The 14,577-nt window shown below is 40.9% G+C and overlaps 2 protein-coding genes across 3 annotated transcripts; both read left to right on the forward strand.

Annotated features, from left to right (window-relative positions):
• The first annotated feature begins 5,732 nt into the window (after positions 1-5,732).
• LOC138200921 (protocadherin-8) lies at positions 5,733-9,646 on the forward strand. Of its 2 annotated transcripts, none has more exons than XM_069153918.1 (3): positions 5,733-8,331; positions 8,435-8,633; positions 8,949-9,646. In XM_069153918.1, exons 1-3 carry the CDS (start codon positions 5,866-5,868, stop codon positions 9,260-9,262), a joined length of 2,979 nt encoding a protein of 992 aa, XP_069010019.1. In that variant the 5' UTR covers positions 5,733-5,865; the 3' UTR covers positions 9,263-9,646. The 2 variants fall into 2 exon arrangements, with proteins under 2 accessions (XP_069010019.1, XP_069010020.1); XM_069153919.1 differs by having other exon boundaries at positions 8,894-9,073.
• Positions 9,647-10,770: 1,124 nt separating this feature from the next.
• On the forward strand, positions 10,771-14,213 carry cnmd (chondromodulin). The gene is made up of 7 exons (XM_069153571.1): positions 10,771-10,843; positions 11,004-11,147; positions 11,711-11,851; positions 11,969-12,082; positions 12,209-12,362; positions 12,794-12,990; positions 13,567-14,213. Exons 1-7 carry the CDS (start codon positions 10,772-10,774, stop codon positions 13,792-13,794), a joined length of 1,050 nt encoding a protein of 349 aa, XP_069009672.1. The 5' UTR covers position 10,771; the 3' UTR covers positions 13,795-14,213.
• Positions 14,214-14,577: the final 364 nt, after the last annotated feature.

Below are 14,577 nucleotides of genomic sequence, written 5' to 3' on the forward strand. Positions count from 1 at the left end.
TTCTGACAATACAATGGGGCAATTATGCCGAGCGGGTCAACATATGTAGATACTACTGCAAGACAAAGAACGGGTTTAAATAGGAGGGGAATGTGACCCCATTACCGTGTTATCTCAGAGGAGAAAAAAAATCCTTTCTGCTCCAACGCAAAGAAAAAACTGTTTGGAAATGAGAGAGTCGTCTGGCTTTGCGAACATTTACAATAACACCAGAAATAGCTGTTTTCATAGTGAAGTGCCTCGATTTGTTTGTGTTGAAGAGCCAGTTTGCCATTTCTGGAATCATGTTTATTAGCTTTCTTGCTGAGATTTATTTTTGGAAGATTGATACCACTCTCATATCTGTCCATTAAATATCTGTCTACTGCCAGCAGATACAGGAAAACATGGGAAATCCTGCTTCCAGCAGCTCAGTAATTACCATGTTATATCTCATTTGTGTAATATTCACAAAAAGTGTAAAAAAAAAAAAATACACACACACACACACACACACACACACACACACACACACACACACACACACACACACACACACACACACACACACACGTGAGAGTGGTATGTTGGCAGGGAAGTGAATTAGTGCGTTTCCCAAGACCAATTATTCCAAAGGGAAGAATTGGAGAGCAAGACATTGACATATCTACAGAGCGAGAAGAGTCTGGCTTCTGAAAGACGTGGCATATTGAGTTCTTAAAGGTAACTGATCTCCCAGTAGAGCAATATTCAGTTGAGCTGAGCTCCACCATAGTGTAATTTGCTTCTGATTTCTAATCTTTGTAAAAGAATGCGAAGCTAAGTGCCTTCCGCAAATGCAGACTTTCATGGCATTTCTTCAGGCACATTATGGACCAGAGTGATTAGAGAACTTAAAATGCAAAGGCATCCCTTGAAACTAAATGCATTTACAATCCCATTAAATATGGAATTGTGTCTGTGGGCCAATAGTAAATTTGAAATATCTTTCCGTGCAATGTTTCTTTTTTTTCCTCATACATTTTTGGTTTACTGCTTGCTCCCTTTCCTCTCTTGGTGAATCCGTCGGTAACTTTCATGGAAATGGCTGCACTTGACATAATTATAAAACATTAATCACAAAATTGCTATCACCATTTTGCAATCAGCATCAGGCAGACATTTTGTTATGACTGATGCTTCCGACACTTAATTGCTTTTACAGTGAATAAACTGTTATAAATTGCCATCTGCATAAAGATGTAAAATCAAATATTAATATAAAATGCAGCTTGAATTCAGAGCCATTCAATGCTGTGCAAAGTCTTCCTGTCGAAGTCACCTTGAGCTAAAGTATCAGGATACAGAGACACTGCCTGAGTTATTATCATCTAACTGTCTGCAGAAACTCAGATATCTAGCTAAACCTTTGACAGGTCATAAGAAGCAAAAAAAAAAAAAAATCCATCAATGCAAGAAGAACGGACTGTATTTAATGTTTTCAACCACTACACGTTACAATTATATGTAAATTAAGCAACAACAAACTGGAATATACACACCATCTGCTAAATAACCTTTCTCAATGACAAACAACCATTTATTTATCAGAAATTCACGCAAACTCCTCCGCGTCCCAGTTCAAACTAATGCTGCATTGTAGTAAAATAATCCATCTATCACAACAACAGTTTGACCTGGTTTAATGTAATCCAAAGAGAATCGCCCACACTGAATCCATGATCACCTCCGTTCTCATTAAAGGGAAAATCAGCCTCCGTGACACGTGCCTCTAAATTAAGCTTTAAGAAGCAGCAACTCTTTATTAACCTGTTCAATGAACAATTCCCGCATGCTTTTCACTCTTTACTTTGCTGCTTTAAATATACAGTAAGATGTTATTTTGCCACACACTAATCTCTAACTAAACTCTAATCTGAAAATGTGAGAGTTTCTTGTCTCACTTGACAAGACCTTAAAAAAAATATTAACAAGAAAAGGATGAACTTCCTTTTGGCATCGAGAGACGGTAATGTCAGTCTAGTCCTCTGGTCCAGACTGACACATCAAAGTATCAAGTATGAAATGGACTGTCATTCATGAAGATGTACGGTTGGATGTCAAAGTTTGAGCGCCCTTAAAGAAGTTGCTGTACATACATAGAAAAAAATGACATGGTGGTTAGCATGTACAAAAGTTTTGACACCCGTTGGCTGGTCGCAGACAAACATTTGGCCTTAATTGACTTGTTAGGACATATGAGTCCATTTTATAAATTCCCCGACTCTTCGAACCACGGGTTCATCTGAGCCATTGATTGAGGATTTGAAAACAAAGCAAATTGATGCCTATAAAGTAGAAGGCACTGTACAGCATTTGAAGTTCTTCCACAATTTCTAAAATGTCGTCGAAAAATAGCAGTTAAAGGGGACAGTGGAAGTAAAGACAAAATCTGGAAGACCCTGAAAACATTCAGGTAAAACTGCACATCTGCTGAGAAAAAGGAAACAACACCCACGTATGACTGCAAAGGACCTGCAGGAAGGTGGAGCCGACAGTGGTGAAACACCGATGCACAAAGTAGGTTCTACACATAAGCATCATCATGAGGAAACGTTCCCTGATAAAAGGCAATGTCCGAAGTATGTAAAGCAACATTTGGACAAGCCAGAGTCGTTTTGTGAACAAGTGCCGTGAACAGATGAAGCTCAAATTGTGCTCTTTGGCCACAACCACCAAAGGTGTGTTTGGAGGAAAAACAAAATATCAGCATTTAACAAAAAGAGCACGCTGCCATCTGTTAAGCATGGGGCGGAAATATTCAATATTTGGGGTGGGTGGGAAGTACTGGGGTTGTGTTGGGTGGCAGCTAGTGTCACAGAAAATACTACACACACAGGAGGCAGAAAATATTCTACTAAATATCAGTAAGTCCTGGAGACAAAGGTCCTAAAGTCAGTCGAGACACTGAAACTTTAGTCTCAAATCCTGAGAGAAAATGGGTGTTTTTAGCAGCTAAATATTTAATTATGTTCACCAGGTAGTCACTAACTTTGTGTGCCTGCTGTTTTTTTTTTTTTTTTGTTCAAACTATTGACTGGTGCGTCTAAATTTACTCGTATGAGATACATGTAATAGCACCAAACATCTAAATGGACCCAGACGTGAACATTAGCAGGAAATAAATGACAATAAATTTCATGCATTTCAGTGGGATGCCTGTAAGAATGAACTGTTCATACCTAATTGTTTTTATTGCAAGTATAAAGTTCTTCTCAGCATACCTGAATATCTGTATACAAATTACACAGTACTTCACAGATAAGGCGGTGACTATATGCACATAACATATTTAGAAGTCATGAACATTCATTTAACAGCGTATTTCCATCTGAGTGGATATATTTGACAAACTGCTTGTGCTTCAAAGAATATTGGCAGCCTTGATGTGAATCTGATCATCAGAGGATTAGACAAATTAATTACTGTCTGTATTTAAGGCACATTTCATTTATTATCTCACACCAAAACATGATCTAAACACAGTTTATTCCCCAACGTGATAATATTTCCTTTAAGAAATATATACATTCTGTCACAGTTATTCTTCCCATGTAGGAAAGCTTATAGTATGAAATCACCCAACTACTTCTGTTGTTTACTGCAGCCTCTCTTATCTAAATGTGCCTCTGTGGACTCCCACAATGTCTCAGATCATTTATAGCATTATTATTTCTGATTATGGTAAGTGTTTCAACCTCACGGCTGACTAATGAAATGTTATGAGCATGGATTTATTTAAAAGTCAAAAGTAAGTAGTCAGAGACAAATTGTGAGCAGACTTCTGTCTAGATGCTGAGGAAAGAACAACTACACTCTGTGTTTCTGTAATCATCTAAACTATGTACTCTCAACAGCAGCAGAACAAAGAAGTGAAAAACCGTAATAATACTGCCAATATTTACTCTGTCAGATTTAATAAAGTCTGCCAAGGGTTGGGGAGAACAAACTAAAAAGAACAGACATGCATGCACACATACATGATAGACATTAAATCAGATGCTTGGTGAAAATTCAGAGACTTTTTTTTCTAGGTTACTGCTTATATTTGCTTTACAACTACCTAGTTCGAGCTAACATGTTTTAAAATAAGGGTTGACATTTACAGTAGCTGTAACGATACTTCACAAATCCAATAGAACAGGCTCGCTGCTTCAGTTCTGCAGTAAATTCAACATCGGTGAAGTGCATGTTGTTGAAACTGTGCCAGAGAAAGTGTAGACATAATTCTGTGGTTCAATTTTAAGGCTGTAGATTGTGATGTTGATGTATTGTACCCAATTTTAGCACTTGAAAATATGTACAGAGTTCCCTACATGGCCAAAAGTATACAGACACCCAAAGGAAGCATGCGGACATTGCATCAATAACTGGTTCTTCAGTGACAACCACGGGTGTCAATACTCTGCCTTTATCTCCCTCTGCACTTCCAAGAAGGCTTTTCACAAGACTGGATGCAGAGATTTGCTCCCATTCAGCCACTTATCAGTGAGGTCAGACACTGATGTTGAGCGATAAGGTCTGTCTCACAGTTGACATCCGGTCATTCAAGGTGCTGAGAAAGGTCGGATTGATGTTTCTGTGCAGGCCAGTCAAGATCTTTCAAGTAAAACTTGGAAAACATTTTCTTAAAGGACCTCAATTTGTGCAGAGTTATGTTGAAATATAAAAGTTGCCTCTATTAAATGCTGCCAGAGTGTCATTTGTCTGCTGTAGCCTTAAGGTTTCCCTTAGGTGGAACAAAGCAGCTGCAAAACAACTGCCAACCAGCACTGTTTATGGACAATGGTGTTCACATTATTGTGGCAATATAGGTCACTCCTTCATACAGTATAATCCATGCAAGGTACAAAAAAGAATATCATATTGCAGTGCACTAAATGTTAATTGAAGACTTGATGTAATTTGAAATTCATAGCGGTAATATAAGTAGTCAGCAAATATAGTGAATGGTTCCCATAAACCCAGAGACAAGCAGCAAAACTGTGATTTGGAACTATAAAAAAATTCAAATTCAAATTCAATTGTGTAACTGGGTTATAAAATAAAGCACCCATTCATCTTAAATTTCAAAGTATTTCCGGTTTTACCTCCAGGCTAGTTTAGGTCTTAGCCTCTTAGACGCTGATTTATTTTTATTTTTTTTCAGTACGACCAGATATTCTCAAAAGTAATTCAGCTATTGCCGGAGATCAAAAGCATCTCTCCTCCCTCAAACAGGAGATGTGGATATTTTCATGCGGATTTTTCTCGTGATAATCAAGCTGTTGTCAAGCTCTGTAGAAAACCAGACTCAGCTCCCCAAAAACAATAGAGGTGGTCTGGTGAGGACGTGCAGACATATTGCAGACATGTGAATGTGTGCGCACACCTACTCGCGCCGAGGCACGTTCAACAGACAATAACCTAAACATCAAAAGAAAAGAAATAGGCTTACAGTAAATAAATCCATCACTCTGTAATGGCTGTAATAAGACGATAAACAGTGCAGGAACTATCTTCTAGCACTGGCATATCTTTCTGTCCCCTTTTTTCTCTTCTGCAACTTCCTTCAGTGTGCAGTCTAAAAAAAACAAAACAGGCTTAGAGCTTTTTCTTCCTGAAGGGGGTATTTTTAATTCTAAAGCGAGGGATTGGTCACACTTCGTCTCATTAGCATGAGGAGCTGTATAAACCCCGCCACTGCAGAATTTTGAGCTGTGTTGAAGGCGAGGCAACAAGCGTGTCTGACTGGCTGCGCGTAAGGAGCGAGTAACTTTCACTTTCAGCACAGTTCAGTTCATAAAAGCGGGAGCTGCATGGAGAGCTCGCTCCAGAGGTGAACTGCTCTCAACTGTTCAGCACACAATGGGGCTGCTTTCCGAGGGAAAGATTACTACGAAGATGACAAGGGGCACATTTATAACTTATTGGCACCGGTGGATTTTTATATTCTCAATCCATCAATTTTTATTTGCCTCACGGGCTCAGTCCGAAGGAAATACTGTAAGATATCAGACCATGGAGGAGGACGCGCCAGGTACGGTCATCGGAAACCTTGCCAAGGACATGTCCTTGAGTCTGTCTCATTCCTCCAAGAGCAATTTCAGGATGATGAAACAATTCAACGATTCATTTATCAGGGTAAGAGAAAGCAACGGGGAACTCATTGTCGGGGAACGAATTGACAGGGAAAGAATCTGCAGACACACTCCACAGTGTCTGATTACTTTTGACGTGGTTAATTTCTCCAAAGATCGCTACAAATTGATTCACGTGGAGGTGGAGATAATGGACATCAATGACAACTCTCCGGAGTTTCCAAACAAGGAATCTATAGTGGAGATCTCAGAGAATGCAGCAGTTGGGTCCCGTGTCCCTTTAGACCCAGCGGTGGACGCTGATGTCGGCTCAAACTACATCCAAAGCTATCAAATTTCTGTAAACAGTCATTTTACTATTGATGTGCTCTTGAGAGCGGATGGGGTTAAATATGCGGAATTGGTTCTAATGAAAGAGCTAGACAGAGAGACTCAGTCATCATACACCGTGGAGCTGGTCGCCACGGACGGAGGAACCCCGTACAGATCGGGGTCAACAAAGATAACTATAAAAGTGACGGACTTTAATGACAATAGTCCTGTTTTTGACCAGAATAGTTTCTCCGTCAGTTTGCCAGAGGACGCGCCGGTTGGCACTGTTATACTGGACTTAAACGCAGTTGATGCTGATGAGGGTTTAAACGGAGAGGTCGTCTACGGGTTCGGAAAACAGGTTTCTCATGAGATCCGAGAACTTTTCCAAGTGGATAATAAATCAGGCCGCCTGACGCTCAGGAGCCCTGTGGATTTTGAGGACAAAAGCACCTATGAGCTAGACGTGCAGGCGACCGATCTGGGACCCAACCCGACCCCCTCCGTGTGCAAAATCATAATTCACGTCACAGACGTTAATGACAATGCCCCAGAAATCAGTATCACCCCGATGACCTCCATCACGACAGGCATTGCATACATTAGCGAGTCGGCAGACAAGGACAGCCTGGTGGCGCTGATCAGCACCTTGGACAGAGACTCTGGCGTGAACAGCCAGGTCCACTGCACGTTATACGGCCACGATCATTTCAAACTCCGGCAGGCTTACGAGGACAGCTACATGATCGTTACAGCTGCAGCCCTAGACAGGGAGAGGATTAGTGAGTATAACTTGACGGTCATGGCTGAGGATTTTGGGTCACCTCCACTGAGAAAAATCACTCAGTACACCGTCAGACTCAGCGACGAGAACGACAACGCCCCTCACTTTGCAAAAGCTGTCTATGAAGTTTCAGTGGTGGAAAACAACGCCCCCGGCGCGTATATCACCATAGTTGAGGCCAGCGACGCGGATCTGGGCAACAATGGGAAAATTACTTACAGGCTTGTGGACAGTGTTATCATGGGATCCCCACTGAATACCTTTGTGTCTCTCAATTCGGTGTCTGGCTCTATATATGCACTAAGAAGTTTTAATTATGAAGTGATGAAACAGCTAGACGTACACATTCAAGCAAGCGATGGGGGGTCACCACAGCTGCAGAGCACAGCTGTCATCAGATTAAAAATAGTTGATCAGAATGACAACCAGCCTTCTATCATAGAGCCCCCCCTGTACAAGGGATCTGCTGAGGTTATCCTGCCCAAAGATGCACCTGCAGGTTATGTGGTAACCCAGATAAAGGCCACAGATGCTGATGAGGGCATAAATGCACAGCTGTCCTTTAAAATCACCGAGGGGGGACACCTGGGTTTCTCTATCAACAAAGACACAGGGAAGGTGCACGTGAGTCGACAGCTGACGTATGATCTCACAGACAATGTCAAAGTCACAGTGTCCGTCATTGACAATGGATCTCCCGCGCTTACCTCGACAGCCATTATACACTTCAGTTTCATAGAGGGTACTCTGCCTAGTTTGCCTTCCTTGGCTCAAAATGGCAGCAAGGAGCTGTTTGAATGGGACATGTCCATAGCCATAATCATTGTCCTGGCAGGGAGCTGCTCTCTCCTCCTGCTGGCTATCATTCTCATCACAACCATTTGCAGCCGTCGGAAAAAAGAGACGAGGGAGGGGGGGTTTGATGAAAAAGAAGACATACCAAATGTGGAGAAAGTGGAGAGCGGTCACATTGATTCATTGATTGCCAACCACAAAGGCAAAGTGTTTGATACCCATCCATTTCCAGAGAAACCTCCATTGGCCGGCAGCAACGCAGCAGAGACAGGCTGCGAGGATGGCAGGCAGACAGCAGGCATCTTTGAGTCAAACAGCAGGGTGATGGAGGGGAAATTAAAGGTATGTGCATTTGCAGAGATATTTAAAGTACACTTTACACTGACTTTGTTGTCTTTTGTAGTTTGACTCAAAATGTGCCTGGTTGTGTTTGTTAACTTTGCAGGGTTATTCTACACTACCAGGATACGGGAAAGAAACTGTCAGACCAATAACAATATGGAAGGGCAATTCATTCACAACTATCTCAGCGAGAGATCCCCACATCAGTGGCAAGGACAGTGGAAAAGGAGACAGTGACTTCAATGACAGTGATTCTGACATAAGTGGGGATGTGCACAAAAAAGAGTCGCCACCAATGAACAGTGAGTGTCACGAAAATGTAAACATAAAATACAAATTTAGACAGAAAATAAGACCAAATGTAAAGGTGAAGTGCATGCAGTGATGTGACAAGTATGTCTTTGTCTTCATGTAGTTTGATTTCTCTTTGAATATAGTACAGAGTCTAAACCATATCCAGAACAGACTGTACCAGTTTCAAAAATCTATTTTTCTAGTACATTGGATACATTACGATCGATTTACCTTGAGCTGACTTTCATTATTTGACATCCCCAACCAGGTGAGCCAGCAACTGTACTCATGTTACATCCTGACAGCACTGCTGTTTTCCACAGGTCTCTGGGCATGTACAAGTGAGTGCAAAGTGTTGGGACACTCAGACCGATGCTGGAGCCCCTCAGCTACAAGGCCCAACACAAGCCTGGCCTGCGGACCGCATCTGTCAACGTTCTCCAAGACAGCTTCTCTTCCCCGGGACACCAGAAGGGAAAACTACTACCCAGCTCACATACCCAAAACCAACGGTCTGCAAAGTGTCTACGAGAAGGTTCAACACCAGGAATTTGATTATATCCTTGTTGGTCCACCGACACCAGCCAGAATACAGGAAACAGATGAAATATCCATCCCTGAGTATACAAACTCATAAGGCAGCTTAAACGAAAGATCAAACAGTTATTACAATGAATTTTGTCTTTATACTGTACAGTACTTTTATCTTAATTGACTCTATGTTGGATTGTTGCAGTGTTTTGTAGTATGTCATGTGTCTTTTGGCTCATATAAGACTGTTCATTGTATCATGTGTAATATGCAAGATTTTCTACATTAATAATATATTTTTCATAATGACTCAATGTAAAGAAGAATTTTATTATGAATTTTTAAGAGCATGTGTTAGTATTTAAGGGGCATGACCTATGGACAATTAGGCTTAAAAAAAGAAGGGCCTTTTCTGCTGTGGAAAACAATCAATATGAAAGATTGCCATGTTTGTGGTAGATTTTATCACACTGTTGCACAAATAAACTGTTAAAAGCAAAATTGATTTACTGTTCAATGAGCAATCTGGGCATTGAGTACTGTCAACTGTAATCTTGTAAACAGAGTACAACCTATTGTCCTGAGGAAATATAAATTCATAAAGCATACAGAATCACCTAAATTAGCCGACTGAATTTAAGGGCTTAAAAACCGCAATAAATAAGATGTGGTTCTCCAACCGTTACAGCTAAATTGGTAGCGAGCATAAAGTCAGTGTCATTGTCTTTTCAATGTAGACAATGTAGTTACTGTGCTGTCTCAATTTGCATGCAAATATTGCGTTGCTGATCAAATGCTCTTACAATAACACATTTTTCAAAGGTCAAAGATTCCCCTCACCTTTTGTGATTGCCTCGCAGCTTACCAATTATCCCCAAAAAATAGATTTAATCGGTTTCCAAGCAACAGCAGCACAGAATATTTCAATCTCTTTTCTTACTATGTTGGTGTTTTTTAAGTTTAGATAAAGACCGAGTAACCTTGACCACAAAACCGACTTTCTCCCATCGTCAAATCAGAAAAAAATTATAATTAAGCAAAGGTTATATCTGCACGTTTGTTGTGTAGGAACATAAAGACCTCAGAAGACTTGAGGACTATGAAGCCTCCTACACAAAAGTTTGACTACAGATAGTGCTGCTCGTTTCTGCTGCCACTTGTAACAGAAAGAGAAGCATATAAATGTAACCTATTAGAGGTGGGTTATCAAATGAAAGAACGAAAAAATGCCAAGAAAAAACATTACCTGAAAGCATAGCTGACTTAATAACAATTTAATATAGTAATATATTTTCCTTTCAAACACTCACTACCTGAAAGGTCAGACAAATATCCTTTTTCCCAACCTCTCCATCACTGTCTAACAAATGACACCAGACAATCTCTCATGTGCTGCTTCTCAGCTGCTTCAAAAGTCTTGCTTTAGTTTGGTTCCACAGGGTGGCACACCTTGCTTTGGGCAACGAGAACAGCCAGGTAACATTCAGACGAAGAATCTGGCCTAAGTAATTTCTATCAACTGTACGTCATTCACACTTTAGTGTGAAAGAGCCTTCTGGTGGATAAGCTGACTCTCAAAAGAGAAGCAACTAGAGACAGAATTATAGGGGACATGATGGGAGAGACGATGGAAAAAGTCCAAAATACAACTCATGGATCTTGCTGTTTTGAACACTACAGGCCTCCGGTAAGAAAGTCTTAAAAAGTTTTTGATTAAAAATAGAACAGACATCCGTGACATGTTAACAAAGCTGTCGACTCTTTAAAATTATAAGCTTTCCTGGGATGTTCCTCCCGTCCTAGTTCAATGTGTGTCGTCTCTTACCTTGTTTACTCTGAACTTTAAGGGGCAAAGCGCATCCAGCACACCAACCTCTGCGACACTCGGGCATCTCCTGAGATTTAGAGCTGTGGTTCTTATTGTCGCTGCAGTTTTAATGCTGTGTGCGTCCACGGCGGCTCTCTACCTGTGGAAAGTCAGCAATAAAAATGTAAGTGTCAACAAAGGACCGCTGGAGTTATTAAAGTGCTCCTTCAATGACCAATATCTCAAAGCGAATGTGAGGGCGATGCTTCTGGTGGGAAACAGACCGGAAGTAAAATCTTTCTCATGTTAACATTTTTAACAGGCACGGTTGTTTGCAATGTCTCGATACTGTCACAAGTTATGTATGTAAATGACTGAGAGGCTACTCACTACTCAAAAACTACAAAACTGCAACTTTAATTCTGTCTACAACACATAAAAACCACATAGACTGATGTTGGAACTCTACTTCATCTTATAAGGCACAGCGTAATGTTTATTTGTGTTCTAATGAGCACACCTGTAGGGCAAGCAGCCCCATCAACAGCATCTCCGGTGGTGCTTCACTCAGATTCTCAGTGTGGTAAAACTACAGAGGATTTTCTGCAACAACAAAAGAAAAACGACTGTGTGGGGGAATGGGATGAGTAATATGCAGCTCGTTTTCAATTGCTCTTCTTTTGTGTTTGCTGTACTGTGATTGACATAACTTGACTAATCTTAACGTCCCACTTTGAATGCTGCCAGGTTTATAATGTTCGTTACAGTATGAACATCAATGGGGAGGTGAGGGAAGGCTCCATGGAAATTGATTCTGACAACAATCTGGAGAGATTTAAAACTGGGAGTGGAGCAGAGGAAGCTGTGGAGATTCATGACTTTCAAATTGTGAGTGAGTTTGTCCTTGTTCTCTCTTCCTGAGGTAGTTCAGCTGAGACCTTCTGTGTACTTAGCAAAGTAGCGAAGCTGTGAGTGTAAACATGGCATCTCTGTGATTTGGTGCAGGGAATAACTGGAATCCGCTTCTTTGGAAGAGACAAGTGCTATATAAAATCCCATATCAAAGCCAGCCTTCCACACATGGGAGCTCACAACAAAGAGACGCTGATGTTTGACCTGGTATATGCACACTGCTTGATATAGAACGGTGCAAAGTGGAAAAAAAAAAAGAGAAGAGATTACTGTATGAATTTATTTTTTCCATTTGAGTAATTCAAGGACATATTCTTTTCCCCCCCTTGTCAGACAGATAAATTAATGCCAGTGAGGTTTGATGAGGAGTTCCTCATGTGGGCTGCAGCAGAGCAGCCGCTGAAGGATACCAAGTTTCTGAGCAACAAAATTCTGGATCTTTGTGGGGGTCTTCCTATTTACTGGCTCCGACCTATGTATCGTAAAGGTTTCCTTCTTCTCTTTTTCATTCATTGTTTCTCTGCATCCAACAAACTCAAGGAAAACCAGACTTGTATTGCTGTCTATTCCATGTCAGTCTTTTTAGATCAGTTTCATAACTTATTAAAAACCTTAGCAGTGACTGCCCTGCTTATCTGCTGACACACTTGTAAAATTTACAGCCTTGTGTAAGAAGTTAGTGAAACACTTGAACGTACACTACATTTGGAGTCGAACAGCAAAAAAAAGACTCGCAAAGGCTTGTATTAAAAAAGAATGATCTTGAAATATGCAAGACTGCTTGATATCACTGCTGCTAATTTAATTATTCAGGACATCTGAGACAGCTCCAGCTATGTAGGATTGAGCTCTGAGGACATGTATGGCATCTTGTGGATGTTGACCCAATACTCGTGCCTCCTGTGGCTGCTGTAACAGATGGGGAGAGGAAAAAGAGAGACACACAGCGAGTCGCACGGCAGTTGAACATGGAGGAGTTGGAGGCAGCTGCTGAGGAGAGGGACCCGGTGAGTCAGACAGAGCACGACACCTCCAGAGTTTTGGAAGGGGAGGAAGAGGAGGAGGGGGCGCAGTCGGCAGCGGGGTCAGCATACAATCCCGAAAACCCATATCATGTGAGTAACAACTTCATCAACACCACTGTTTGTGATAAACAAGAGTACAGAGCTGGTGAATTTTTGATTAACTATCAAGAGGCACATGCAGAGCCCTGAAGCAACCCCTTAAAGTAACATTATGCATTGAAGTTTCTCTGTTTTGTCAACACTTTTTCAGATGACTTCATATCACCATCCTTGAGATGCCAGCCTTGTTAAAAATGTATTCTAACAAAAATAGAAATACAGAGTGTGTTAAATGTGTTAACCTGGATTCAGTCTGTCAGAAGTGGGTGGCATATACTTAGGCTGCTGCTAAGGTGTCATGTTGGCAGCTTTAATTACAGGTCACCAGGGTAATATCTGCCATTCCAACTTGATGAACTTATGAACTGAAGTGAAAACTCCCAGTGGTTATAAAAATTCATGTTGCCTTAGAGAACTCGAGTCACATGTTTGGGACGGATGAGGAGTTTTTGAAAAACATTTGAATTGCTAATGAGAATATATTTAAAAAGTAATTAAACTTTTTTTTTTTTTTTTTTTTTTTTTAAGTGTGCTCTTCAAAATTAATATTGCTTCATATAACTGCAGCGCAGCGGAGGGACCAAGGAGGAAGGCGCCATGACCTTTGACACCATGTTAGACCACCAGGGAATCTGCTGCTCCGAATGCCAACGCAGCTACACGCACTGTCAGCGGGTATGCGAGCCGTTGCGTGGCTACTGGCCTTGGCCTTACAACTACAGAGGGTGCCAGGTAGCCTGTCGAGTCATTATGCCTTGTCGCTGGTGGGTGGCACGCATTCTTGGTGTGGTGTGAGAAAAAGCACTGCGTTTGTTAGGGAGCATGCTTTTAGCTTTCCTGCCTTGAGGTCTCTAAACATTCAGCATCTATTCAGATGTGCGTGCAGATATATATATATTTTTTGACGGTAAATAATGCCAGAAAGCTTTGCCTGTTAGCGTGATATGTAGATTGTGAAAAATTATTATTTATAGCATAACATCTACACTAACTGGGGCACATTTTTCATTTTTATAGACCCACTCTGCTTCTTTGCATACAGTGGAATTGGAATACATAAATGTCACATTCTTATTTGCAGTAACAGATGCACAAATGAGCACATTCATTTTTATAACGTGTAATACTAGGGCTTAAAGCACTGTAATGTGTTTAATGGATGGCTTGGGACTGAATCCAAAGGCTCAGCAGATCATGTACCTTTTCTGACTGAACAGGCTTCAATAAATTCTAATTACAGTATATGCTGGCTTTGATGTGGATGTTTTTTGTGTCACATGTTGTTTCCATGGTTCCACCGGGTGTTTTTCTGATAAAACTGAAGTGACAGCTACGGTTGCCATAACTTCCATTCACAGCTCGGAATCAGTTTGAGGGCAATACAATTTGTGCACACTGACATCTGCATTGATGTGAACTAATGTCAGATGAGTGTCATGGCAATGATGGAAAATATTTCCATAAAAGTGACATTTTTATTAAATAAATAAATCAATATTTTTTTTCGATGAAAAGAGAAGCCTGTGAATGCTAAGCTTCCAAATAACACGATCGCACAGACATGCTTTTATTGTTACA

The sequence above is a fragment of the Embiotoca jacksoni genome, unplaced genomic scaffold (assembly GCF_022577435.1).
Source record: "Embiotoca jacksoni isolate LCO1_2020_lvr unplaced genomic scaffold, fEmbJac1.0.p SCAF_2, whole genome shotgun sequence".
Classification (NCBI taxonomy): Eukaryota; Metazoa; Chordata; class Actinopteri; family Embiotocidae; genus Embiotoca; species Embiotoca jacksoni.

What these genes read in the sequence shown, in the direction of transcription:
- LOC138200921 (XM_069153918.1), top strand. Translation starts at nt 5,866, where the DNA reads ATGGGGCTGCTTTCCGAGGGAAAGATTACTACGAAGATGACAAGGGGC. An exon ending in TGATGGAGGGGAAATTAAAG is followed by an intron (nt 8,332 to 8,434) that starts GTATGTGCATTT and finishes TTAACTTTGCAG; the next exon opens with GGTTATTCTACACTACCAGG. An exon ending in AGAGTCGCCACCAATGAACA is followed by an intron (nt 8,634 to 8,948) that starts GTGAGTGTCACG and finishes TGTTTTCCACAG; the next exon opens with GTCTCTGGGCATGTACAAGT.
- cnmd (XM_069153571.1), top strand. Translation starts at nt 10,772, where the DNA reads ATGGGAGAGACGATGGAAAAAGTCCAAAATACAACTCATGGATCTTGC. An exon ending in TTGAACACTACAGGCCTCCG is followed by an intron (nt 10,844 to 11,003) that starts GTAAGAAAGTCT and finishes CTGAACTTTAAG; the next exon opens with GGGCAAAGCGCATCCAGCAC. An exon ending in CCGACCTATGTATCGTAAAG is followed by an intron (nt 12,363 to 12,793) that starts GTTTCCTTCTTC and finishes CTGCTGTAACAG; the next exon opens with ATGGGGAGAGGAAAAAGAGA.